The 27327-nt window shown below is 34.3% G+C and overlaps 1 protein-coding gene across 2 annotated transcripts; it reads left to right on the forward strand.

Annotated features, from left to right (window-relative positions):
• Positions 1-248: 248 nt before the first annotated feature.
• LOC128864605 (BUB3-interacting and GLEBS motif-containing protein ZNF207) lies at positions 249-26176 on the forward strand. 2 transcript variants are annotated; one of them, XR_008454716.1, is made up of 8 exons: positions 249-445; positions 633-940; positions 1003-1267; positions 1337-1709; positions 4282-4656; positions 13340-13466; positions 14500-15721; positions 18956-26176. XR_008454716.1 is itself a non-coding variant. In XM_054104359.1 (7 exons), exons 1-7 carry the CDS (start codon positions 405-407, stop codon positions 14604-14606), a joined length of 1596 nt encoding a protein of 531 aa, XP_053960334.1. In that variant the 5' UTR covers positions 249-404; the 3' UTR covers positions 14607-26176. The 2 variants fall into 2 exon arrangements, 1 of the variants encoding a protein (XP_053960334.1); XM_054104359.1 differs by having other exon boundaries at positions 14500-26176.
• The last annotated feature ends 1151 nt before the right edge of the window (positions 26177-27327 follow it).

Raw genomic sequence — 27327 nt, forward strand, 5'->3', positions numbered from 1 at the left:
GCGTCTCTTTATCAATTTGCCTAAGTAGTAGTTAGTGAACATAAGTTTGTGAATTGCTATAAGCGGAAAATATTGTAGAAAAAAGTAGCAAATTGTGGTTAAGATAAGACAACGGTGCCAATCTCGTTGAAGTATGTTAGTGAATTCCTTTATAGAGTGGTAAAACGTTTTTTCCTGTAAATTAAGTGCTGCTTGAAATTCAAACTGGCAGCACTGTTCCCTTGCAACTCTACATTGAAAAACGTCAGCCTAAAAAGGAATGAAAATTTCAGTAGGCCATTTTGTTATAAGTTATTTAGACGTGAAAATTTTCACTTAGTGATAATTTTTAGTGACTCTACTGCAATAAAAAAAACAGTTCAAACGCTTAAAAATACTTAAAAACCCATAGATATATAAATAAAATGGGTCGTAAGAAGAAGAAGGCTTCGAAACCATGGTGCTGGTATCCTTTTCAAAAAAGCAAAAGTTATTCGGTTGTCCTTTGTGATGATCGTATCTATACTGTTTTATGTAATTGCGTCAACTGCGCTGTCAACGTCGGGTGCTCCTCTGCGCCACGTTTTAAAGGGCGTTTGACACATTTATTTTTCTGGTTTACGGTTGTTTCCTTAATTTAATTAAAAAAATAGGTATTGCAATCGGGAGTTTGACGACGAAAAGATTTTGGTGCAACATCAGAAGGCCAAACATTTCAAGTGCCATATATGTCACAAGAAATTGTATACAGGGCCGGGTTTATCGATTCACTGCATGCAAGTACATAAAGAAACCGTGGACAAGGTTCCTAACTCTTTACCGAATCGTTCAAACATTGAAATAGAAATTTTCGGCATGGACGGCATACCAGCGGAAGATGTACGAGAACACGAAAGACAGAAAAATGGCGGCAAATCTGATTCTGATGATGATGAGCCAGCTGCCAAGAAAAAAGTCGAAAGTATGTGTTAAATTTGATAAAACTTTCGTTTTAAATATTTAAAATTTATTTGGTATTTTCAGTTCCATTAACGGCACCACCACCTATGATGATGCCCCCAAATATGATGCCACCGATGATGGGTCAGTTCGGGCCGATGGGTATGATGCCAAACATGCCGCCAATGGCACCAATGCCACCATTTTTGGGTCCCGGCGGTATACCAATGATGCCACCGCACATGATGCCGCCACGGCCGCTATTTCCCGCAGCTATGGCTGCCACTACTTCGGCGGCTGCTGTACATGCGGCCGCCATGCCACAAAAACCAACTTTCCCTGCGTACAGGTAAATCAAAAATACACCATATCGAATTCGTCCTTTGTTTGTTAACCCTAATGTGTTAATGCCTTATAGTAATGCAACAATTAGCGCACCACCAACAACTAACAATCCAAGTTCCACAGGAAATGTAGCACCTACTGAGCCGCCCAAGGCGCCAGCAGCTGCACCAAGTGCAAATGCTAATGTTACGTCGAAAATCATGCACCCCCCCGAGGATATGAGTTTAGAGGAGTTACGAGCACGCAAGCCGAAATATCAACAGAAATTGCACAACAGCGGTGGCAATATCAATCATCAACAGCGCTCCACATCAGGGGGATCGCACAGTCATAATCACAATGCCGTTGTGAGTAGCGCATCATCTATGACAATTCCAACAAGTTCGAGTACGTCGAGCGCAGCAGCAGCAGCAGCCCAGGCTGCAGCTATATCAAAGGCCCAGGAAGTGAGTGCTTACAATAGATATAGAAATCATAGTCAATATAACTACTGAACAGGCGGATGTGGGAGGGAAAGTATAGATTTTCTTACACAGTACACGGCGCATAATAAGCAGTGCCCATTTGTTATAAAAAAAACAACAAATTCACAAGAAATACTTGGAAATAATTTACAGACAACAAAGCACAGCATAACAGAGCAAATCGACATAAATATACGCGACAGCAATTAAAAGAAATTAAATGAAAATTGCCGATTCAGCTTTAGCTCTCTTTGTTGGACTCAACACATTCACTGATACGTATACATAAGGACAGATTATAAAATGTTTGCTTAAGTGGGACAGTTTTGCATTTAAGAACTCCATTTCTATTTCCATAAATTCAAATTGACTAAGGCACTTACAAGTACATAACTGTAGAATATGTACTTATTATAGAATAAAAACAAAACAAAAAAAGAAATTTAAAAAAAGGAGTTTGATAATGAGTGGCATTAGTTTACGTTACAAGTTAAAATTTTCAGATTAAATTTAAATACAAAAATAAATAACGTAGTTTAGTCGTCAGGCAACGTTTATATTAGAATTATATATTTTGCCTTAATTTTTGCAATTTTGAAATTCCGACAAACCTTAAACCTAAACGAGTATATATTTGTGTGTATTTTTATAATTTACAATGCAGATAAAAAGGCGATTTTAATTGAAATAAATCATGAAATTTTAAAAATAAAATGCATACACGTTCTTTTTTTCCAACAATCTGGCGTGGTTCAAAGTGCTACAGCTCACTTATTCCCCTAATGAAAGAAGAGTTTGATGTTTAGCCACTTTTATTGCTGTTTAAGTGGTGTTGCGATTGTTTTGCTTATAACAGTAATATTTAAAACCTTAATAGAATGAAAATGTTTAGAAATATATTAAGATAAGACTTGTCAGATTTTAAAATTGCAAAAGTAAGAAAATCCGGTACGGTGGTTTTAATTCTTTTAAAGTGCAAATCCGGTTCGGTGGTCTTAATTCTTTAAAAGTGCAAACGGGGTTTAAATTAAAATCTATTCGAAGCTTAAAAGTGCGTGAAATTCTTTTCGGAAAACTTTCGCTTAGCAGATTTATGTTATGATTTCGATATTGTTGTTTTAGGAAAATTAATCCTTAAAACTTATTAAAGTTGAATCTTATCCAAAGGAAACCCATATTGAATAAATAATTATCGGCTCGGTGAAGTTTAATTTTTTTGAGATTTGTGATTCGAGCTTTGTATAAAAATTTTAGCATTTGATTTTTTATAGAAGCTTATAAAAAATTCTATATGAAACAGCGCAATAAATCTCAAATAATTAAAATTTTGGCACACATTCGTAAGTGAAGGAAGAAAATGTAATTTAAAATATGAATTTTTTTTTTCATTTAAAAATTTTTTTTTAAAATTTTTTTTTTTGTGTTTTTATTTATTACAAATTAGTTTTTTTTTAATTGATTTAATAGAAGGAAGAAAGAAAATATACAATAAAATAAAACATGAACATTTATTTATTTTTAAATTTTTTTTTACTTACTTTTTTACTTTTTCTTAATTTTTTTTTACTTACTTTTTTTATTTAATTAATAAATTAATAATAATTAGTAATAAATTAATATAGGTGTAATTAGCTTATTATTATGTTTTTTTATTTACAGTTTTTATTTATGCTTTTTTTTATTAGAGATTAGTTGCAATTAAAATCCAATAATTAAAATTTTGGCACACATTCGTAAATGATTTAATCCAAAGAAGAAAATATATAATAAAATATCAAATTTTTTTTTTGTTTAATATTTTTAATTATTATTTTTTTTATTTTTATTTATTTACTTTTGTTTTTGTTTTTTATTTATTACAAATTAGTTTTTTGAAGTGATTTAATAAAAAGAGAAGAAAGAAAATACAAAATAAAATATGAAAATTTATGTGACAATTTTTTAAAATTTTTATTTCCTTACTTTTTTATATTTTTTTATTGATATTTATTTTTTTTTTTTTTATTCTTTTATATTAGAAATTAATTTCACGCTTTCGTGCTGAGAATTATTTGAGATATTAATGTGAAATGTATTAAAAAACTTTCGTCATTAAAAAAAATTCAATATTTAAATATTGAAATTAAATCAATTTAAGAAAGTTTGTAACAATCGATTTTATTACGTTCTATTTTGTAATATCGGAATTGTCAACCGTAAAACATATTCGCTATTTTTTATAAAATTTTATTTTAAGAATTTCCGTGCCATGAATTCGAACTCTTTTTGTATTTGATTTCAAAAAATAAGGGGCTACAAAACAAGCTGTTCAAATGAAACAAAAGGGGATTTGCTAGACATTTATGACAAGAATTAAATTAATTGGGGTTGATCAACTCGAATTCACCAGATTGACAGCGAAAACCAACCTCTCCTACCAAAATAGATTTCCTCCCCCCATTCCGTCACACAGTAGTACTTCTGCCGACATCTCTGCTTGCACAATCCATTATTGACTGCGCGTTTTCTCTTTTCTTTCTCTATATCTACACCTCTCTGTCTCTCCTGCTCATAGGCTGCTGCAATGGTAGCGGTTGCACAGGTCCAAGCGGCTCAGGCGCACGTGCAGGCGCAAGCTCAAGCACAAGCACAGGCTCAAGCTCATGCTCAGGCTCAAGCACAGGCGCAGGTACAGGCTGCACAGGCACATGCGCACGCGCATGCGCATGCAGCGGCACAGGCACAAGCTGCACAGGTACAGGCACAGGTGGCGCATGCACAAGCGCACGCGCAGGCTCAGGTCGCTCAAGCAGTAGCTGCGCAACAGCAACACCAACAGAAGCAACTGGAAGATATCAATCGTGCTGTGATCATGCAGCGTCTACAGGCCGCACGTCCTGGCCATCCTCAATCGGCACTCGGCGCTCCCACTGCTGCGGCCGTAGGCATGGTAAGTGTCTGCTAAACAGTTTGCTGATCTTTTCGCACCAATCTAAATTGAAAGAAAAAAGAATGCAGCTATTTCGTTAAAACTATACAACAACCATATATAACTCCAATTTACATATATACGTACGATATGCTATAACTGGGTATGCATTTAGGCCAGCGAATGTGAGGTGCTCTAAATAATTTATGAAAAAAATCTCTAGTTTTCTTCGATTTCATGCGATTTGTGAATGATTATAATTTTTTTTAAAGAGAATTAGTGAAACACAAATGAAATTATTCCGCCTGCACAGTAAGGGGTGTTACCTTCGCATCATCATGTTTTATCATCAATGAAAAACAAAAAAAAAAGGTATTGATTCGATTGGCACTGGATAGACTCAACTTTTTTTAAGGAGTGAAAATCGTCCAATAGTAAGTGGTTTGTGCAACACAAACTGTGTTAACTGAGTGTAGGGCCGTTACAGGATTTTCATTTCGCAGGATTGGCCTCTGCTCTCCGGGCAATCAAAATATCAATTTCTTTTACATTGCCTTTGCTAACAAACGAGAAACGCACGCCAGATTCCTTTGACTGTTGTGCCTCGTTACGCAATCGGAACCATACGCAGCAGCATCTTTCCACAAATATAATAGTTTGGGGGGAAAAAGAAATCCATTATTAAATTTTTAGCTCCTGAGCGATGCTATGACTATTAACATGCCGGTCAACTTCGATTATGTCAGTGATTTTATTGACATTTTTTTAATATCCAAAATGCCTGAACGGAATCGACGAAACCGAAATTGTATGTAATTAACTGTTACAGGATCGGCACCATTCACTATTTAATGCCTGGCTTGCATTTTCGCCTTTATCAAAGAAAAACTGTAAATTGGACCGAATTTTCTTTGTGTTGACTTCCATTGTTTACACCCTGTAACTCATAACTTAATGGATCAAACAAAAAACAGCAAAAGAATTTTTTAGTCTGAAATATCACCTTGAAAACGAGCATAAACTTTAAATTGCTTGATCGATACTTTACGAGATGTCAATCACCACAGCCATCTCCCGAGAAAATAATGGATTTCTTTCTCCCCGAAACTTATATTATGCTGTTACAACAACAACATATGCACTTGGTATGACATCAAGTCGAGAATTTCTTTCTGTAGTCTGGCCAACGCTTTTCAAATTTTAAAACCATGCTGATATTTTTTTGTTTTTTACAAATTTGTGAAATATTTGCTCTTGATAAAACTTTTTATCATATTAAACAAGTAAAGACTGACTATTAGTACTTGATTTTTCCTTACGCTATATTTTTCTGAATTTTCTTGGACGCCGTTGTTATAATTTTTGTAAAAACATAAAATATTGCCCAAAAATTCTTGGTTGTTGTTGTTGTTGTATCAGTTTACTAAGCGCTTCCAGTGCGTTGTATTGTAGTCATCGATCGTAATCGTCTAATAGCGTAGACAGACGGTGACGTTAATGAGGATTAACGACTTAATTCAGAATTATATAAGGAATTAAGTGCAACTAATGGAGATTAACAACTAGACTTACTTCTCATAATTTAAGCGAATTAGGGGAATTTTCGATGGCAACATTGCCGAAAAATGACAGTTAGATATCACCTATTGTGAATAAAAAAAAATTAAACTTTTAAATAGAAGAACAAGAAAGACTCAATGTGATCATGTTTAAAAAATTTTTGGAGGTGGTCTATGTAGCAGACGGTTACTCGGTTCTGAGCGAATTTGACAGAAACGGCTGATAGGCTGACGCCCCTTGGGGTAGAAAAATTAGCTTGTGCTAGTGATATACGAATGCCAAGGCATGAGCATTGGCTGTGCTGATTTTTCTCGTATATAACTAACAGAAGCTAAATTTTGTTAAACATATCCCAAGTGACGTGGCAGGCAAAGTTACCCTCAAAATTTTTTTTCACCATAGCTATCAAGCAAACAATGAAATCTATCATCCTTGGGATGCAATGCTAGTTTGAATTAGCACATTCGAAGTTAAATTAATTATTTTGATATTTCGGAGCAGTTTGAGAAATTGCAATTTGCGCCGTTTTTTTAATAAATAATTATTTCTTAGCATCCGGGCAGCTAATAGCCGTAATGTTGCCTGCGGTGCATCTTTTACTGACAAAACTATTCAACGAGCAAATCAACTGTTAACTAATTCGCTTAACAACCGTCTGTCACGCTACAATTTTAATCAGAATTAACTGCGCCGCTAATGCCGATTAACGCCGCCGTCTGTCTATAAAGCGAGCTCTTTCGACGGGGTGGATCCTTTCGGACCCTTGGGTTATTTCAGATCGGTTACACAGATTTTCAGTTGAATGCCCTTATAGCTGTTTGGCTTTACGCTCCACCCGAAGTTAAAGGATATTTTACATATAGCTGAATAACCAAATCTTGTAGCTGAACGTAACAAATTGTAGAACGATTGCCATAAAATTCTAGCTTCAACGTTGCCTTTGCTTTTAAATGCGCTAGCAGAAAATGATGAAGCGTAACGCCTTTAAGCCGACATTTACTGCTTTGCCTTTTACAACTAAAGATCCTATTAAAGATTCTGGTTTCCTTTTTTTTTGTTTTTGGGTTTCTTATACATATACACATATGGTCATTAAAATAGGTGCACCCACGTTCATACGGAAAATGCAAGTTTTTTAAGTCGCCATCGACCGCTAATTACCGTTTCAAACACCTTCTTCGTTGAAATAGTTCCTTCCATACGGACGACATGACCCAGCCACCTTAGTCGCTGCAGGGTGACTCGTTTGTCTATGTCAATATCTCTGTAAAGCACATACAGCTCGAAGTTCTTTCGAATGCGGTAACCGTCATCTACGCGAGCAGGGCCAAAAATCTTGCGAAGTACCTTCCTCTCGAAAACTCCAAGAGCGGCTGCATCTGATTGTTTGACTGTCCAGGCTTCAGCGCCGTAGAGATAACATTTTATGAAAATAACCGAATCTGTGCCACCAATAATCAAACTAAATATAACGGGTCTTTTAAAATCACGCAGTGATGCCATTTGTAAAAAAAGTGAGAGTTCAGTAACAGATTTCAATTTTTCCGAGCGCACAGTGCGGCCGATTCCCAAAAAGCTGGCCAAAAGTCGAAAAAAAAGTTTCTAGATAGAGTTTTTTTTTGTCTTTGGGTTGGCTACAGTAATGCCTTGAGTAGTGAAAACCGTTCATAGCAACGTCCTGTACCCTAAGTATCCTCTGTATTTTCAGTCGCAACGTGGCCTTCGTTTGAGCATCGTATTACTGTCGATGAATAGTGAAAGTTGTACACATTTGAAAGATTTTGTAATGGAGTAAATTGAACAAAACCAAATGTGGAATCATCTTCGGAAGGTTAGTAAAATACGAGAAATCTTTAGTACATATCAATACCTCGACACAAAATTTTTAGCTGCAGCAATACGTAGATACATTTTTTGCAATTTTTTTATAAAATTTGAGTTTTCAAACTGTATAGTAATACAACGCCGTCATATGCTGCTTTGAAACCTATTAAAGGTTACTCAAAAAAGTAATGGTTACTGAATAAAACAAGATTCAGCTGCTACCACTTGCTACCTTGCGACCCCGAAAACATATAAATTTACATGCATCTTGATTATGTTCTAGAATATACGCTATTTCACGTGAGGGGGTGGCCAATAGGGGTGGAAGGGGGTGGATTTTCAAAATTTTAAGATCAAATTCGTAATCAGCGACCCCGACAACCCCCGAGTAAGAAATTTTGAATCAATTACTTAATTTTTTGAGTTTTGGCCAGCTTTTCGGGAATCGGCCGCACTGTGGAGCAGCTCAAAGAAATCGATAGGTGAATGCAGCGTACTTATTTTAATGACCATATGTGTATATACGTATGTATATATGTATATGTATATATAGTTTTTTTTAAATTTTTTTTGTGACTACCAGAAACATGAATTAAGGTGATGAGACCCGGAAAGTAATGATACAGCAGTAATGGCTATTGTTCTTGACTTAGAAATTAACATACCCCCCTAGTATTAGATTTACGACGTTTTACTGCTTCATATGTTGCAATTCCAACTCAGGGTGATGACGTGTGTTTCCTTCTAAACATACTTACACATAATTTATATACCGTTACTGTGCATTCCAACCCATTACAAAGCAGGATAACCGTTATGTTTTTATAATATATAATTTTATTAGTATCCCTTTTGACAGCTTTATGAAGCGTGACAGTAGATAGGCTCCAGCTGTATTTTTTTGTTTATTATATGAAAGGGTGTTCATAGTGAAATACCCTCAGTGCTGATAAAAAATTCTTATGGGCTGTTAAATCGTTCGCGCCTAAAGTAACCACATTTATTTGTTAACTCATTAATATATACAAAAGCGGAAATATCTTGACGCCAAAGTTCTATTCCAAGATTTAATATAACATTCAATGAGAAAAATTGTGATGCTGAAATTTGCTGTGACTTAGTTTCCTCACTAAAATATATACCTACAAGGAGATATACATACATACATACGCATTTACTCGTGTGTGTAATATGCCTGTAATTAACTAGATAATCTAGAACTATTTCGGTTGAGTAGTTTTTCAAATGGAGACCAAGTAATCGCAAATTTCAAATCGCGCCATAAATTGTTCGGAAAATATTGCACCTCTTTCTTGAGAGCACTAAAAGCAGCAAATACCATATGATGTACAACAACTATGAGGATGATTTGCAAATCGTGAGACTATACATATTTTCATTTAGCATACTTTTAGGATGCAATGCAAGAATTAAAGGTTTTAAGATTAATCTAGTTATTTTGACAACAGCTTAAGCCGAAGTGTCAGAACACATACAGTTTTTGGGCGAACAAACAAAAAAAAAACAAAAAGCCAAACAATCACAGAAAAAATTTGATACAGAAAAACAGATAAGTAACATAATGAATTCAATTAAAAATTTAGATGTATATGTAAAAAAAAATCAAAAACTAAAAATATAAAGAAATTCATGTAAGTACAATTTTCACAATTTTAGTATTCATAATTGAATTGTCGTAATAAATAGTTGCTGAGTTGGTTGGTTGATTGATTGATTGATTGATATGTCTTACAAATATCTAAATGTTAACTTTTTCTGTAAATTAAAAACGTGATGGGGCATTTAGTGTATTTATTATTACGCAAAAAAAAACAAACAACATAAATTGCATTTACTACAAACTTTATTATTAATTAATTAGTTTTTAAGTGCAAGTGCTCATGTAAAACTTCAAATTGCAAGTGCAGCCAATGAAACCCAAACCAAATCAATTTTAAAACTTACATCATGCTATACATCAACACAAAGAAACAAACAAACTAAATACTAAAATCACCATTGGCGGCAATCTCTTGCTGTCTTCTATACACTACACATACATTTCCAATTGCTCCCCCTACCCTATACTCTTACCTTTTGATTCACAAATTCACGCTCATTGCTCTCAAAATCTTAATCACTCACCAACATATAATCACATGCTCGCCATTTCTGTCCTCACCTCACTGTCTTACTTATTGTCTCACTTGCCCTACTTCTATTGTATTTAGCTCATTTCGCATAAAAAACAACAACAACAAAGCACCCAACTCAAAGGTACGCGGCCAAAACTCACTTAAATGTTCTGTCTCAAAACGTTTCGATGCTGGTTAGTATTTTATGAATGTATAACTATTTTGGACTACTTTGGACTATAATGAAAAGGTTTATATGTATATGTATACAAGTGTATTAGAAGGAATCTGTTATATAGTTTATAAAGTTAGAGCACCAGTTAAAAATAACTTAAAAAACGAAAGTATGGCTCAATATTTTTTTTAGCAAAATATTAGCTTTCGAACTTACAAAGCGTGAAAAAGTATAAAAAACCCCCGTACTTAGAAATGCCGAAGAAAGCGCTGTGAAACTCGAAAGGAAATTACATACAAATTTTTTTTCTGTTTCCACATTCCCGTCGACTTATGCTTAAAAATAACTCAATTTGTAAATTAGGCCTACTTAGTGAAAAGAATTAATCCTGCATTGGAGCACCGCCATTTAATAACTTCAAATAACCTAAAAAAGAGCTTTGAAGCTTAATGAAAGTCCAGATTTGGCACCATCTGAGCTTTTAAAAGCTTTGAAATTCTAATATGTTAGCTTGAGTTGAAAATACAACCTTTGAACCTGAACAGATTTTTTTTATTAAAAGTGCTAAAATTAAAAACCAGTTTATCTTTAGGTTTTATTTCAATTAAAGCTTTGAGTTGCGATACAAATTCTAATTAAAAACTGAGAGTTTTCGGTACCAAACGAGATTTGACTTTTCGTAGGCCCAAATGGTCTTTCAAAATGGTTTTCACAGATCCTTCTGATATTCCGATCATATCAGTAAGGTCTTTAACAGTCAACCGACGATTTTTGAGCACTAACACCTTCACTTTATTGACGTGTTGATTATCTGTTAACTTCGATGGTCGTCCGGAGCGCTCCAAGTCATCAACACGTTCTCGACTCTGTTTGAAGTCTTTGTACCACTTATAAACATTTTTATGCGACATGGTCGAATCGCCAAATGCCTTGTGCAACATGCTAAACGTTTCCGCAGCCGAAATTTCATTCCGCAAACAAAATTTGATGGCACTTCTCTGCTCAATCAAATCAGACATTGTAAAAATCGAAAAATGCACTCCTGGTCGTTTGGTAAACACAAGCGTAAATATATTACTGATAATGACATTCATATGAAAGTTGGCCCAGATGTTACTAACAGTGCTGCCAATTCATGAAAAAAATAACTACAGCGAAATTTTAATCCCGCGAAGTTTGACAAATAAATTCTCCTTACTTTTTGCCGACAGTAGTATATCTAAACTTTAGTCAAAGTACGACTTTGAATTTTCATACAAATTCTAATAAACCCTTTTCCATCACCGCTAGAAATCCGCGATGTACTCAAAATACCTTGCGTTGGCAAGACTTTTTCCCTTTGTTCTAATTTAAAAAAATTTTATAGGATTAGCAAAATTATTTATTTTCCTCAAACTTTGACAAAAAATCCGCAGTAAGATTATTTCGATCTTGGTGATAAGAGGAGCTTTTGTTCGTGCGGATTATTCCGTTCTTGGTGCGAAGAGAGAGCTTTTGTTCGTGCGGATTATTCCACTCTTGGTGATAAGAGAGAGTTTTTGTTCGTGGATTACACCGTCGAATGATGCAAAAGGGTTAAAACATGAATTTCTCGCTTTGGCGGTGCGCGAGCTTTTTAATACTTTAAAAGGTAGATATGTACATATGTAAGATTCATTTTAAAACACTATTTTAGAGCAGAAAACATTTTAATAAGGGGGCGAGTGCTGTCCACTGTGCATCAATAGTTTTCGAGTTTTTCTAAACTTGAAATAAATATTGGAAATCTGTTAGATTTAGGTTAGGTTTGCTTGTGCTTTAGCTCACAAAAATCTTTAAAGCTGTGTAAAAGTTTAAATCTTATCTCTAATGCCTGTTTGTGAAACACCTTTTCAAACTTCTAAGAGCTTTGAAACTCAAAGATGAGTCCCTTTGAAACCAGAAAACGGGAATTCTTATCAAAACATTTTTATAAAAGTGCGTGCGTTTAATTATGCCCGCGAATTAGCTTGGAATATGGAATATTTAGCATTTAAAACTTTCCATGAGCTCTAAACTCCGAATACAAAAATTGCATTATAATACAAGTGGTGCAACAATGTATAAGCGAAAAAATATTTTCAATATCAGCTACAGCGCAACAATTCATATTTTTAGAATATGAATTGTAATATGACAAATACGACCCTGTGCCAGTTTTTTAACTTCGCGGCGTACAGCTTGAGTGCTCTCGTACTCTTGCATACATATTTTGTTGGTTGCTAGTATAGGTATGGAAAATACCCCTATTTCAATGCAAAAACAATACCACAGTGAGCTACTGCTCGAGCATGAGTTTTCAATATCGTATCAAAAATGGTAAGCCTTCAAAAACTTCAAATTCTCAGCGAAACGGTTTGTTTTTATATTAACAGTTAAGGCGCATGTTAGAACTAGCAGGCTTAAAAATAGTTTTGAAAATCCAAACCCTGTAATTAGACATGTAGGTCATTGAACTCGTTTTTCGAAATATTTCGAAGGCTTGAAGAGATGGTTTCATTTTTTTTTAGTGAAAGCAGCGAATGCAAAGTTATGATACAATATTTTGAATAATTAGTACCTTTCTACTCATTAGGCATTCATTCTGCTAGTAGTTTTATTAAATTAAAGGTGTGAAAGTTTATTATAGAGAGAAAGAGAGAGAGAAAGAGCGCGCGCAAGAGAGTGAGTAGTAAACGGCTAAAGTAAGTACGTTTTCACATATTTTCTATTCTACTTCTATTACCAAAATGCCTTTTATATTCATTGTAATGCGAAGCAAAAAAACATAATTATTTTATATATATATAATTTTATATATCACCACTACTCTCTATAATACATAAATGAATTAATTAATAATATAAATAACATTAGATAATTTTTGTGTAAATGAAATGTGCGCGAAGCCGTTGCTGTCGCTCCTTCAATTCACAAGTTGAACTGAAAACGTGCTAACTAACTAATATTTTATCTTTCTTATCTGTTGCTATCACTAAACGATGCACTGTAGATGCCGCTGCCTGGTCAAATGCAATTAATGCAGCCGATGTTACGTCCGGCCATGGCACTGGGACCGCACGGACCGCTACTGGGTGGTAATATGTTGCGAGCACCAGGCGGTTTGTCTGGAATGCCAGGTAAGTGCAGACAAAAATCTGGTTTAACAAAAAAAAAATTTATGTATACACATATGTATATAGAGGGTGATCAATTCAGAGGTATCGAAAATTTAAATTGATGGGGCAAACTTTATTTATTTTTATTGTAGATCCATTCATGACATTTAGTTTTTTAAAGATAATTCAAATATTGGCGGCAACTGCGCCGTAATTTGGCTATCCATAGGTACCAATTTTGAATGACTCGCTGGAGGACTTCGGTCGGTATCTCGTGAATAACTTTAGTAATTTTCGCTTCCAATACCTTAATCGTAGCTGGTTTATCCACAAACCATTTAGAATTTATATATGCGCACAAATAAAAGTCGAAAGATGTGATATCACACGATCTTGGTGGCCAATCCACTGGTCCGAGACATCACCGAAACCAGGACGCAATAAATCCATTGTTTCACGGGCTGTATGCCCAGTTGCGCCGCCTTGTTGGATCCAAATGTTGTGGAGTTCACGAGCTTCAATTTCTGGCATCAAAAAGTCATTTATCATGGCGCGATAGCGTTCGCTATTCACTGTTTCACATTCGCGCCTCCTCGTCTTTGAAGGAATATGGGCCGCTGATTCCTGCAGCCCATAGGCCGCACCAAAGGGCTGTTTTCGATGGACTTAATGGCTTTGAGTGCTCTTCAGCCCAAATACAGCAATTTGGCTTATTGCCGTAGCCATTAAGCCAAAAATGGGCCGCATCGCTGTACACCGTAAGTTGGCCTGAGAGACAAAAGTAAGCGCGCGTTGAACACTTTTCACAGAGTCATGATCGATTTTTGTAATGCGTTGATTGATGAATTTGTAAACGTTGTTGAGGCGTAAGTCTTTCCATGATGAAATGTCAATGGATACCGAAAAAATGAGGTATTTAGTTTGACATTAGTCACGCATGATCTGCCCTTTTGGAAAAAGTACCTCCTGATCTGATCACCCTTTATATATAGTATAATGTGTATACATATGTATGTATAATATTGTATTAAAATCTTATCTCTTTTATCTACAGGTTTGGTGCCAGTACAAGCCATACAAATGCCGGGTATGCCCATGCCCGGTATGGGTGTCATGCTACCCGGTCATCCCGTTCTGCAGATGATGCCACGATTTCGGTGATCCGTTGCCCAAGGTGCGCCGCCCATTTGTCTGGCAGCGCCGCTATTAGAGACACCGATGCCGTTATTATATCCTCCGGAGAGATAAAAGTGGAAGTAAGCAATAATGCATTTAGCATCGCCTGAGACAAACAAATTGAAACAACAAATAGCAAAAGCTGTGAAACAATAGCAAAACAACGGCAGAACTTGTGTTGTGCAAATTAAATAAAAACTAAAAATATGTACATATATAAAAGTTGAAACAAAGAAAAACAAGCATTTGAATCAGATCACAATGGAATGCGGAGCTCAGCAGTGCCACCCAGTAGCGCTTGTAGCAAACTGATATAACAACAACACGCAAATGCAAAGTGCAGCCAGCAGCATGTATGCAACTAACATCACAAAAACAACATTAAATTGAGAACAACGACAGCAAGAGCGACAACAAGCAAGTTCAAAATTTTTTAATCCATTCTATTTACTCGTAAACTCACCCTTGAACTCATGTCTACTAAATAGTTGTTTTTTTTTGTAACTTAAATGAGCGTATTTGTAAGCAGCGTTGTTGTTGCCACTTTAAACAGAAACCAAGTTTTTACTTTTGTTAATTTTTCCCCCTACTCATTTCACGAGTTTTGCAAGGCGCCATTTTAACCGAAAGACGTGTCGTTACACACACACAAACATAATTACGCATGCAACAAATATACAAGCACCCAACTCAGCACCATGAGAAGGATGGAGCGAGAATACTGGTACTTTAAAAAATAAAATAAACAAAAATCCAAAACAAACTAAGAAATTTGAAATTGCGCTTTGGGTTAATGTGGTGGCTAGTTATTTAATTATATGATTTTTTGGTTTTCTGTTTTAAATTATTATATTTCGATTTTGATACTCAGTGGATTCGCTTTAGTTATAAATTTCTTCTTTCAATGCTATTTACATTTACATATATATTTATATACATATTTGTACACATCCATACATACATATATATTATACATACAATAATTTGTTTGTTTCTTTTAGTTGTCTGCTATTTTTTCAATTAAAATTATGTTAAACTTTGCTTAGACAAAACAATTAAAGCGAAACAAACATAGACATGCAATAAAATGAAATGAAAATGTAAGTTCTTGCAACCAATATGTAATTTAAGTGAGTATTATTGAGTATGAATGTGTATTATGGTATAGCATATGAGCATACACACGCATACATACATACATACATTGCATACATTTGTGTGTCTTTAATAGAAATACGTACAACTTTGAATGTCATGCAAATGTAGGTAAATGGTGCATACACACATACATAACTCGTAACATTTTAATACATACCATACATACATATATGTATGTATATCTATGAGAAACTAATCCGTACTCTTACTTTTGCTTTAATGACTTTCTCATCTGTCTAGATTTATTTTTTAACTTGGCCGAAGGGTAATTCTTATAGCAATTCATTGTAAATTAAAAATATTTCATGGACTAGCCCTTTACGGCCTTTAACCTAATTATCATACTGCTTTTGTACAAGTGTTTTCCATGCTTGCCGGCTTTCTCATATATGTAACTCTCCCTTCCCTCTAACATCATATACATAATTGTACTGCTACTTTTTCTTTTCGTTTGTGGACACAGAAAAAACGAGTTGAAGGCTTCAAATCCTGAAAAAGGGAGGAAAAAATATTTAAGAAATTTGCAGTGGAAGTAATCGTTGCTTTGATATAGTAATTTTTGTAAAATAAATTTGAATTTGGGAAGAATTAATTTTTTTACTATATTTGCTATGTTTAAAACAGCACTTCATTTACGAAAATGAAAACCAGAAAACACGAGTTGAAGACTTCAAATGCTGAAAAAACGGAGGAAAAAAATATTAAAAACAATTGCAGAGGCAACAATTAATTTGATAAAGCAATTTTTGTAAAATTATTTGAATTTGAGAAGAATTAAATTTTTTTAGTATGTTTAGAACTGCACTTCATTTCCAAAAAACAGAAGAAACCAGGACGACTGCAAATGTTGAAAAAAGGAAGAACATTTTTTTTTTTTAATTTGCAGTGGAAATATTCGTTGTTTTGATACAGCGATTTTAGTAAAATAATTTTGAATGTGAGAAGGATTAAATTTTTTTATAATATTTGCTTAAAACAAAACCAAAAACAAAAAAAATAAAATAAATGTTGCAATAATGCCAATTGTTTGTTTAACCGAAAGCTTTTTGCAACTTTTTTCGTTTAAAATTGTTTTTTTTTTTGGAAAATTTTAAATGCATAACTGGAATTGTTTTCAGAAAATTGAAACGAATTCCATACTATAATAAATAAATGAAAGGCGGGCTCCATTCTTACCTACTGTCAGCGTGAAAAGAAAATATACAACGCATATTGATGAGTTTTGACTATTTATTTACAGCGTACTTTCTCCTAACGGACGTCTGCCGTAAGCGGCAACTTGTTTCAGTACATACCACAAATCCTTAAGTATTTTTAATTTCCTTTTCTCTTGAGCGGACAAGCCATAACATATTATTAACTGTTTTGGCTCTTTTCTCATAAGAGAGAGAGTACACTGTATTTTTTTTTGTAATTTAAGTTTTTTTATAAAAATATAATTCATATTACAGCAATAGCCATATAACGCAAAGTTTCGAACTTTGTATAAAATTTGTAAAAATTCGGCCAATCTTCATCAAAATTTCAAACTCTTTACTCAGAATTTCATAGCGGCAGTCTACCCTGTCAGAAATCAAAATAGATTAACGAAACCAACGCAAGCCTGAGCCTTGTCGATCATTAAATTTTTGGCAACATAAAATGCAAATTTCAGGTGGCTCAAAACTAGCGTTGATTTTTGAATATTTTTTCGAGTTTTCATACCATACCAAAAAAAAAAATAACAAAAGCAGGCTTTTAGCGACATAAAATGAAAATTTCAAAACTGGCGTTGATTTTTTGACAATTTTTTCTACTGACGGTGTTGGGAGTTTTTTCCATACAAAAAAAAAAAAAAAGTGGAATAGGCATTAAATGGAGAAAATTCACAAGACCCCAAAAAATTTTCACAAATCAGCGTGATTTTTGAACTACTTGCTATACCCTATACTTTACTATACCCAAATTTAATGAGCTGTAAAATTGCATACCCGAAATTTTCTAAAAATTCTGAGTAAAAAGTTTGAAATTTTGATGAAGATTATAATTTCTGTAAATTGAAATTTTTTTCAGAGACTCTGAGTAAAAAGTTTGAAATTTTTTCGAATTCTAACGAATTTTGTAAAAAGTTTGAGCCTTTGCTTTATGATATTCGTTGTATGAACTGTGTTTTTTTTTTTTGGAAAAGAATAATTGAAAAAAGTTTGTGTACTAGTGTGTACTTGTGTAAATAGTCAAAACTTGGCGTACACTTTCTTTTGACGTTGACTGTACATATTGAGCACTGTATCAATGATTTTAGTTTTTGGGATTACTAAAATCCAGTGAAAACATCGAAATCAACCTAAATAATTTAGTACTTGACAAGCATAAGAACTTTGCAGCTCGTTTGAAGTAGTTTTCATCAAAAAGTAACAAATAAAAATTATACACCCACTTCCTTTTACTCGTTACTGGTCCACGATCGTCCTGTTATGTACTAACAACTGTAAATTATTTTAGTAACCCAGTGAATTAAGTTGTAGACACTTCACTTTTCCGTCTTTTCCGCCTCTTCCCTTATTTTGCTTATGCAATTGCCTATTGTAAAATATGTAGCAAGCAAAAAACAAAAGAAAAACAAAAATTATTTTCATATTTGTGCTAAATTTCCTTTGACCTAATTCCACATTGCATTTAATTTGTTTCTTTCTCGTTCTCTATCCTTTTTTTTAGTTTTTTCCTTATCACTCTTATCACTTGAAAATTTTTATGTATATTAAATTCACATTAATTTTTTAACAGGTCCACGGGTCGTTTGACGACAACGTTGGTCGATTGCAACGATGCGTTCGATCTTTAGTTTATTTTCAGTATACAACTGACTAACTTCCATTTTCGACAAAAAAAACAAAGTTCGAAAAAAGAAAACCTAAAACAAAGAACCTAACCGTAGCACACAACCGCTGAGTAAGCAATCACTCGATATTTCTTTACTATGCGTTCCGTTTGCCGTAACATTTGTTTAATACCTATAACAGTTCTAAGCACGAAATAATTAGTATACTCTAGTAATTAGTAAGCTTATGAAAGTATGATCTAAAATCAAATCAAAATCAGTGATACAGTAACAAAAACAAAACAAACAAAAAAATAATAATAAAAAATACATATATGTACCTACATACCATACTAATACATACGTATACATTTCACAGATATAATGTAACGGTGTGCCGCCGATTGCTGAATGTGCCGAATTCGTTCCCCTACTTATTAGTGTGACGGCGGGTTTGTTGATAGTCTTGTTGTAACTTGTATTTACGTTTGCCGTTATGTCTGAATCGTACCTACATACGTATGTACTTACTATGTTACTCTCATCCTTCAATCATTTTCGCATTATTCACCACAGTGTGGCAAATAAAAAAACGTTTGTGCTTATTGTTACACAGAGGGCCGTTTTTTCATCTAACCAAGAAAGTGAGGTTTATACGAGTAAGTGAGCCGATGAGATAATTCTAACTTCAAAGTGCACTTTAACTCTTCTCGTACTCTCAACTGTCTTAAAAATGAATAAAAATAATCATAATGAAATTCATTAAATTTAATAAATTAATAAAAATAAAAATTAAAAATATTAATAAGAACAAAAATTAATTAATAGAAATAAAAATTAATAGCGAAACTATGGCAAAGCTGGAGTAAAAATACTACGATTTATTTATAATATTTTAAATCTTGGTAATATCGAAGAGGAAATTTATACAGAACATTATTAACAATGAAATTAGTTTAGGGAAAAATAAATCCATTGTTTTTGCGCAAAATTCTAAACTTTATTTAAGATGTTTCGGTTTCGGATGTCACGATTTGTGATTTTGGCCTTCCGTTGTCCTGTTGGAACACAAAACCTCTTCGGTTGGCCAATTCTGGTCGTTTCTGGTCAATTGCTAGCTTCAAACGGTCCAGTTGTTGACAATGGAGATCTGAATTTAGTGTTTGGCCATATGGAAGCAACTCATAATAAATGATTCCTTTCAAGTCCCACCAAATACACAATATGTAGAACCTTCCTGGCAGTTAGTCCTGGTTTGACCAGTGTTTGAGCTGCTTCATCACGCTTTGACCACGATCGTTTGCTTACAATATTGTCGTATGTGACCCATTTCGCATCTCCAGTCACCATCCGTTTAAGAAATGGGTCAATTTCATTCCGTTTGACCAAGGCTTTGCAGATGGAAATTCGATCCATCATGTTTTTGGTGTTAATAGCGACCAAAGATCCAGCCTCTTTTTGAATCCAGCTTTGCGCAAATGATTAAAACTATTTTATAATCGATCTTTAGCTCCTGGGCGATGCTACGACTCCTAATATGCCGGCCAGCTTCTATTATTTCTGTGAATTTATCGACATTTTCGACGACGGGCCCGCCTATGCGAGGTGCATCTTTACCATCAAATATGCTTGAATGGTATCGCCGAAACCGAAATTCGATGTAATTAGGTGTTACGGTATCGGCACCATAAACACCGTTCACAATTTCAGCGTCCTTCATACCCATACCCTTCAACCTATTCGGCTACGGCGACTGAATTTACGTAGAATGCCTTGAATTATTTCACTTTACTTAAACGTAAATATAAATTTTGAAGTGCACATTGATTAACCGTGAGGCTAGCTGAAGTGAGTGAAGTGAGCTGTAATCTTAGATGTTAGTTCAGAAAACGGCCTTTAATTGTTTTCCATAAGCATAATTCAATTTTTTTTTCCAATATTATGTAAATTTAAAATGTACCAGTAAATAATGTTAAATATCGCACATACGATAATGTTTCTTGACATAACATAAATACTGATTTTCACGTTGTCTTTTAATTTAACCCTTGTACGAACTTAAATGTATTACTATAATTGTTTTTATTTTTCTTAATTTTTATTCTACCCGTGTTAGTGTTTATTTTTTATCGATAAACGGTATCGGTGTCACCATTTTGTGTTTGTGTTTGCGTGGAAGTCTTTCAAAGTAAGTTTTACGCTTTTCTTTATTTCACATATTTCTAAAAACCTTCAATGCCTAAAACGAGCAACAACGAAAGTACAACACAATCAGTAAGTTCACCAATTTCAAGTATTTCCTAACTAAATATTAACGAAAAGTCGAGTTAACGCGTTACTGTGCATGTAGGTATTAAATTTATAAAATTCATTACATTAATTTTTATATTACGGTTAAAGGCTTTCTGGTTACGGTGGTCTTCACATATACGCGGATGCATACATTCTTACATTACATATTTTCGTAACTTACCCTACAAGAAAGCTGTTAAGTCATTTCATACATCACCTGATCAACGGGGTGCTGACATAGTTTGCCATCATATGACAAATCTTCTGTACATTCTGCATCCTTTTCTTGCATATTTACCTCTTTAACAAATTGTGGTACGGCTGCGCTGGTTATCGAAGTCAGCACTGATGTGATCGTTGATCAGATGTGATCAATCGCATAGACATTTTTTCAACGTTTTTTTATTTGTGTGTTTTTGGAGTTTCAGTGAAGCGGATGGCGTGATTTCTTGTGGGGTATGTGGCTCATACATTGTAAGATTATCTAGGAAAAAAAAACAATCTTTATTGCCTAATTGGATGCCCTTGGATGTCACTTGAAGTTGCATATTTTCGTAATTTGTGTGTATGCTTTTATTTTTTCCTTGAAATGCGGCAATGCGGTAAAGTAAGTTTGTAATTTTTTCCCCTTTCCGCCCACATGTAGGCCTGATACATATGTAGTAATTTAGAGAAATTTAAGTGCAATCTTCTTTTTAGATTTATTTCTAACGACGGAACGATTCCGATCTTATGACAGTTTTGAAATGAATACTTGAACTTTTTTTATATTTAAAAAAATTGTTTTAAATTAAAATTTTATTTTTAAATTTTTTGAAATTACTTTGCCTATATTGATTATAAAAGTGCAATAAGTGCGTGCAAGATTTTTTTTAGACTACTAATTTTGATAAATTTTGAATTTTATGCTTCAATTAGTTTTTTTTTTAAATTCCAATAGCTTTCGAAATTTTTTGTTTATATTAATAATTAATGTTTAATTTTTTGCCTGAAAACTTTGAAGAATGATGGATGAAACTGATGCGTCAAAATAATTTATTTTCGCGGCTATCCAACCTTTCCATGTTTTTTCACATTGCTTTTGGGGGCAAAACAGTTTTGAAAAGTTGGTTAATATCCAAAGTTAAAAAAAATAACAAAGTAACGTTAAAATTTTCCTAGTGATCTCTAAAAACCCCAAAATTCCAGGTGCAATCCAAAGCAATTCAATTTTTCAGCCTCTGCGTCACTTGTAAAGGTTTCTTTTTTGAATAGGAAAACTGCTTTTTAAAAACTTCGTGTCAAGCTTTTTGTCAAAGTCTTCTCGACGGTTTCTTCAACACTTCGTGTTGCTGCCTGGCAATTATTCAAGTCTTCATAAGCTTTGTCGAATCTATTGGTTGCAGTGATGATTCATTCGGAATCAAACTAGCGCTTTCGCACCATTTTGTTGACACATTCTCGCGATTATTTACAGCGTGATTATATCCAGTGCGGTTTAAGAACTTTATTTGGTTGTTGACGTATAAGCCAGACAGTTGTTTGAAACTCTCGAACAGTGGTTTGCTCAGGGTATACTTTCTCTCCTTCCATAGCGCAGGGCATTCACAGAGTAATTGGAAAATCGTTTTCTTTTTCTCTCTGGCTGCTTACAACTGTTGCAGTGTGTGTTGTGAGAGATGCCCATTTAAGCTGTTCCCCGATGGACCGAAAGCCAATTATGACTGCCGCGAGTCTCCGGGCATCCCCTCGTTTCATGTTTATCAATGTTGACCTTTGTTTGAAGTTCTAAGTGGGCCACAACGTTCTGCTTCTATTAGAATTCAATACAGGATAAAATATAATACTTCACTTTTTAGGCTGCCATTGTTTAGCTATTAGAAGATCTCTGGATTCTAAAATTGTTGGCTTCAGAAGTACGACGGTATATCAAATTACGCTGTTTAAAAAAAATTTAATTTTTCAATCAACTACTTGGAAAGGCTTTAGCCAATGTGTTCGCAGTTCGGTGGGTAATTATTCTTTGAGCTCCTGCGTAGGCTTTTGTGTGGTTTAAAGCTGTTCCTGATATGTTACTGATCAATATTTGTGTTTCTAAAGACTCGTGACCCGCTTCGGGCTCTCTTCTGATTTTATATTTCATTCGTCTGTAATTCTCAACGGACTTCTGAAATACAAAAACCCTGATTTTATACAAATTACTCAAAATTAATCATACATTTTTTTTTAAATAACATGTTTTAGTAAATAAACAAAAAAATCATATCGAGTCATGGAAATCTTTATTTGGATCTTTACAATGTTTTCTGTTAAGTGGAAAAGCTGATATCCGTCAAATGGCTGCCGTAGCGTTGATGCACATTTGTGTCCATTTTATCGCGTTTGCTATGACTTTCCGCAAGATTTCAGGTGATAACTGTCCGCATATGACCGCATAGCTGATGAGGTCTTCAAAAAACAACACAAAAAAGTAAGGCCGAATTACTCATCCCGTACCATACAGTGGTTTGGAGTGGATGTAATGGCTCTTCGCGCATCACTCGCGGATTTACTGGGCATAAAAATTAAAATTTTGTTTATTGACGTAACCGCTTAAGTCGCTCTGGATGATTTTTGACGCAGAATCATCCACTTCGTTGTTGAGATTAAGAATGGCTTGATAGTAATTCACATGCGACTGACAGCCAGCAAAGCATTCACTGATGCACTGTTTGCACTTTGTATGTGTAAATCTTTCACTATAATTCGCTGTAGGGTCCGCCTGGTGATGCCCAATTACATGGCCCGTCGTCTGGTTGATGTTACTTTGTTCTCAGCAACATCGGCAGCCACAGCCGCGATAATTTCGGCCGAACGACCAGTTCGGTAGTGGCCACGCCTTGCAAGGTCTCTCTCAGGACTGCGAGCGGCTAAACGCCGGAAGGTTTGCCAAGTTGGCGTGACAAGATTAGGAAAATCGACATCGAATCAATGAACGTGAATGCGCAAACACCACCGAGCGATAATCGGCTAAAAAAATCGATTTAATTATTCTATGCTCTTCCGGAGTATACAACTCCATTGCTTGTCTATTTGTATACTGCAGCTGTGTAGTTCACAAGTGTCAAATATGATTGACTATGACACCATTTGCAAAAATTATAACATCCTCCGATAGGGTCATTTATTTTGCGCCAACTGGTGGATTTGTCACGTGCTTGAGCACGATCGAAAATTTTTATTTTGCCTTTGGTATGGCTGCAATAAATCTTTTTATATCTTCACAACCGAATTTCGATTGACTTTTTTGAGTGGCAGGTAAAATGTTATAATGGCTCCGAGTTTCAGGAGTATTTCAGTAATATTTTCTTAAATATTGTATCAAACAGAGGCCGAAAACCTATGAAATTTTGCAAAAATTGTCTTTCCTCTCAATTCACTCATTTCCTAGTTTAGCGGGGGCATTTATTTCTACAGGCGTTAGCAATTGATTTAGATTTGAAATTTTATTCCCTTACTTCTCAACGAGTGGATTCCGTAAACTTTACTCTGAATGAATTTTCCTACGTACTTTTGATACAGACATACAGTTGCATAAAAAATTGTTTGCTGATATTCGAAATTAGGTAGGTAATCGCAATTAAAGCAATGCTTTTTTTTCATTTCGAATACTTGTATGCACACATATACTATATAAATGTATATACGATTCGTATTTTTTGTGAATACACAATTCTTTGTTTGCATTTCATTAAGTTTGTACGGTAAGCAGCCAGTAAACTGACTGCACCCCAAATGCATAATTAAACGCATTATGTATGTGAAACGCATTAGTACTACCCATAACTAACACCAATCTATACATTGTACATACCTACATAAAATTATATAACATCACTATCACTTCATATACATGCATACATACGTATATATAAATATACATATATTGTACATTGTGTATTGTTAGTATGGATAATAATTACGAGTATGAGCGAGATGTTTAATCTATCTATCTATTACATACATATATACATATGTTTAAATGATACACATACATACTTATTGGATATGACGAGTGACAAGTGATTGTGCTGCAGTCCTTTACAAGAAGAATAAATAATTAAGTACCTTAAAATCAAGCAAAATATTTGTACGCTTTTTATATATCTGCGGCCGCGCAAAATTGATGTTGGACTCCTGGCTTTCAGTGGCTCACCGGTGGCTGCGAAATGCCGCTGGTATAGAGTTATGCAAGGCGTGGGTACCTCACTGCAAAGCGGATGGAATTAGGGTGGCATCAGAAGTATGCCAATGAAGGGTTGCCGTTGTTGCGCGCAGTAACTACTTCTGTAAATTGTTGGTGCAAGGCATTGAATACGTTTAAGTAAACCTAAAAAAAAACACTAACATTTTCAAATATGTATGGCTCTCTGAACTTAACATATGATTATAATTTACTTTTGTAACTTTTTGGATAAATTGAATTTTTCAAAAATCTGTAGCAGTTGCCTTCATGATTTTAAACTCTTTTAATCTCTTTCTTTTCTATAATACTCAGTATAATCTGTATATTTGTATGAACATAACACTTTTGATTGCCAATTAGCGTATGTATTTATATAAAAGTGGTAATTTAGAAGTTTCCTACGTTTTGATACATATTTCTATTATTTTATGTCTGCTGCACTTAGTTCAAAACTAAACTGTAATTTTGTTATAGTGTATTTGTAACTCGATCTGCAGCAACACGGCACTTTGCATACCCTTCTGAGATGGAGAATCCGCTTGCGCTGGGCGACACTTGAGTAGTTGGTTGCGCTCGCTCTCGCTCTCGCCCCTCACATACGTATACATTTATTCCTTGTAAATTAGTTAGAAGAGTATTTTTTAAGGTAATACATCATTAACTACTTTTGTTTGTAATGGTATTTGGTAGTTGACAGCAACAATATTTGCGTGCAATGGTTTTTTTTTTACTTGCTATTGCTGCTGTTTGCTATGTTGTTGGTGTTGTTGGGTGATATTGAGTTTGCAACTAAATATTTTCGACTATTTATCGTATACTAATTATAAGAAAATTGAGAGAGAGAGAGAGAGAAAATAATTAAGTAAATTTGTGATTGTATGCACAGGTTGGAGGTGTTCGGCTAAGAAGAGCAGGAAATGAACACAAATAATGAAGTCGAAAAATTTATAAATATAAATACAAATTAAATTTAAATATAAAAAACTAAAACTTATGAACTTGATGAATAATAAAATTAAGTAAAATAGCATGAAATAAAATAAAATACAGTAAAATAAAATAAAATAAAATGAAAAAAAAAATAAAATGAAAAAAAAAATAAAATGAAAAAAAATAAAATAAAATAAAATACTCTGAAATAAAATAAAATGAATTGAAATAAAATAAAATAAAATAAATCAAAATAAAATAAAATAAAATAAAATCAAATAAAATAAAATAAAATAAAATAAAATAAAATAAAATAAAATAAAATAAAATAAAATAAAATAAGTCTGATGGAGCAGGATTTCCCAGTACCTGAGGGGGTTAAATCCCCAGCAGAAATGATCGCAGCATAGAAGGCAAACACAATACACGGTACGGTGCCCATCCCCATGATCTCGAAATGGAATGGATAGACGCACAATCATCCAATTTATGGTTGAAAAGAGGAAAGCTATTTTCTGAAACAGAAGGTTTCGCATCGCTATCCAAGACCCAGTTATCCCAACAAGGAATTTCCGAAGGTCGATACATGGCGAGGCAATAGAAGATAGGTGCCGAAGGTGCGGCATTTACGGTGAAACAATCGACCATATAATTGCTGGATGTAGCGTACTTGCCCCCCGTGAATATGTCATGAGACATAACAATATAGCAAAGATCCTTCACCAACAACTTGCGATAAAGCACGGTCTCTTACAAGCAGAAGTCTTGTATTTTAAATATGAACCAAAGGCAATATTGGAAAATGCAAATTTTAAACTGTACTGGGACAGATTTATTTCCACAGATCAAACCGCAGCTGCCAACAAACCTGACATCATCTTGTTCGACAAGATAAATAAAACAATCGAAGTAATCGATATAGCGGTGCCCCTTAATCGCAACATCCAAAGCATATACTCCACCAAAGTATCGAAGTATGCAGCTTTGGCCATAGAACTGAAACGGATGTACAAAGCGAGGGAAGTGAATATAATTCCAATAATTATATCGTCCACTGGATTAGTGCCTAAGCATTTAATAAAAAACTTGAAGAAGTATGACTGCCAACACCTCTTAGAAGACATGCAGAAGTCGACCATACTGGACACATGTGCAATAGTTCGTAGACTTAATATTTAAGCAATAGTAATCGCATGGGCGTAGAACTTGGACTACGCTCCACCAGAGCACAATCCCTTGAAAATTTTATCCGGGATGTGTAATCTCCGGCAATAGCCGAGATGGACTAAGCTAAAAAAAAAAACATAAAATAAAATAAAATAAAA

Source organism: Anastrepha ludens, chromosome 5 (assembly GCF_028408465.1).
Source record: "Anastrepha ludens isolate Willacy chromosome 5, idAnaLude1.1, whole genome shotgun sequence".
In the NCBI taxonomy this organism is placed as follows: Eukaryota; Metazoa; Arthropoda; class Insecta; order Diptera; family Tephritidae; genus Anastrepha; species Anastrepha ludens.

Bases quoted from the DNA above. Each gene is read 5' to 3' on its own strand.
- LOC128864605 (XM_054104359.1), top strand. From the start codon at position 405: ATGGGTCGTAAGAAGAAGAAGGCTTCGAAACCATGGTGCTG. The intron at 1,710-4,281 runs GTGAGTGCTTAC...TCCTGCTCATAG, and splicing joins CTATATCAAAGGCCCAGGAA to GCTGCTGCAATGGTAGCGGT. The intron at 4,657-13,339 runs GTAAGTGTCTGC...GATGCACTGTAG, and splicing joins CTGCTGCGGCCGTAGGCATG to ATGCCGCTGCCTGGTCAAAT.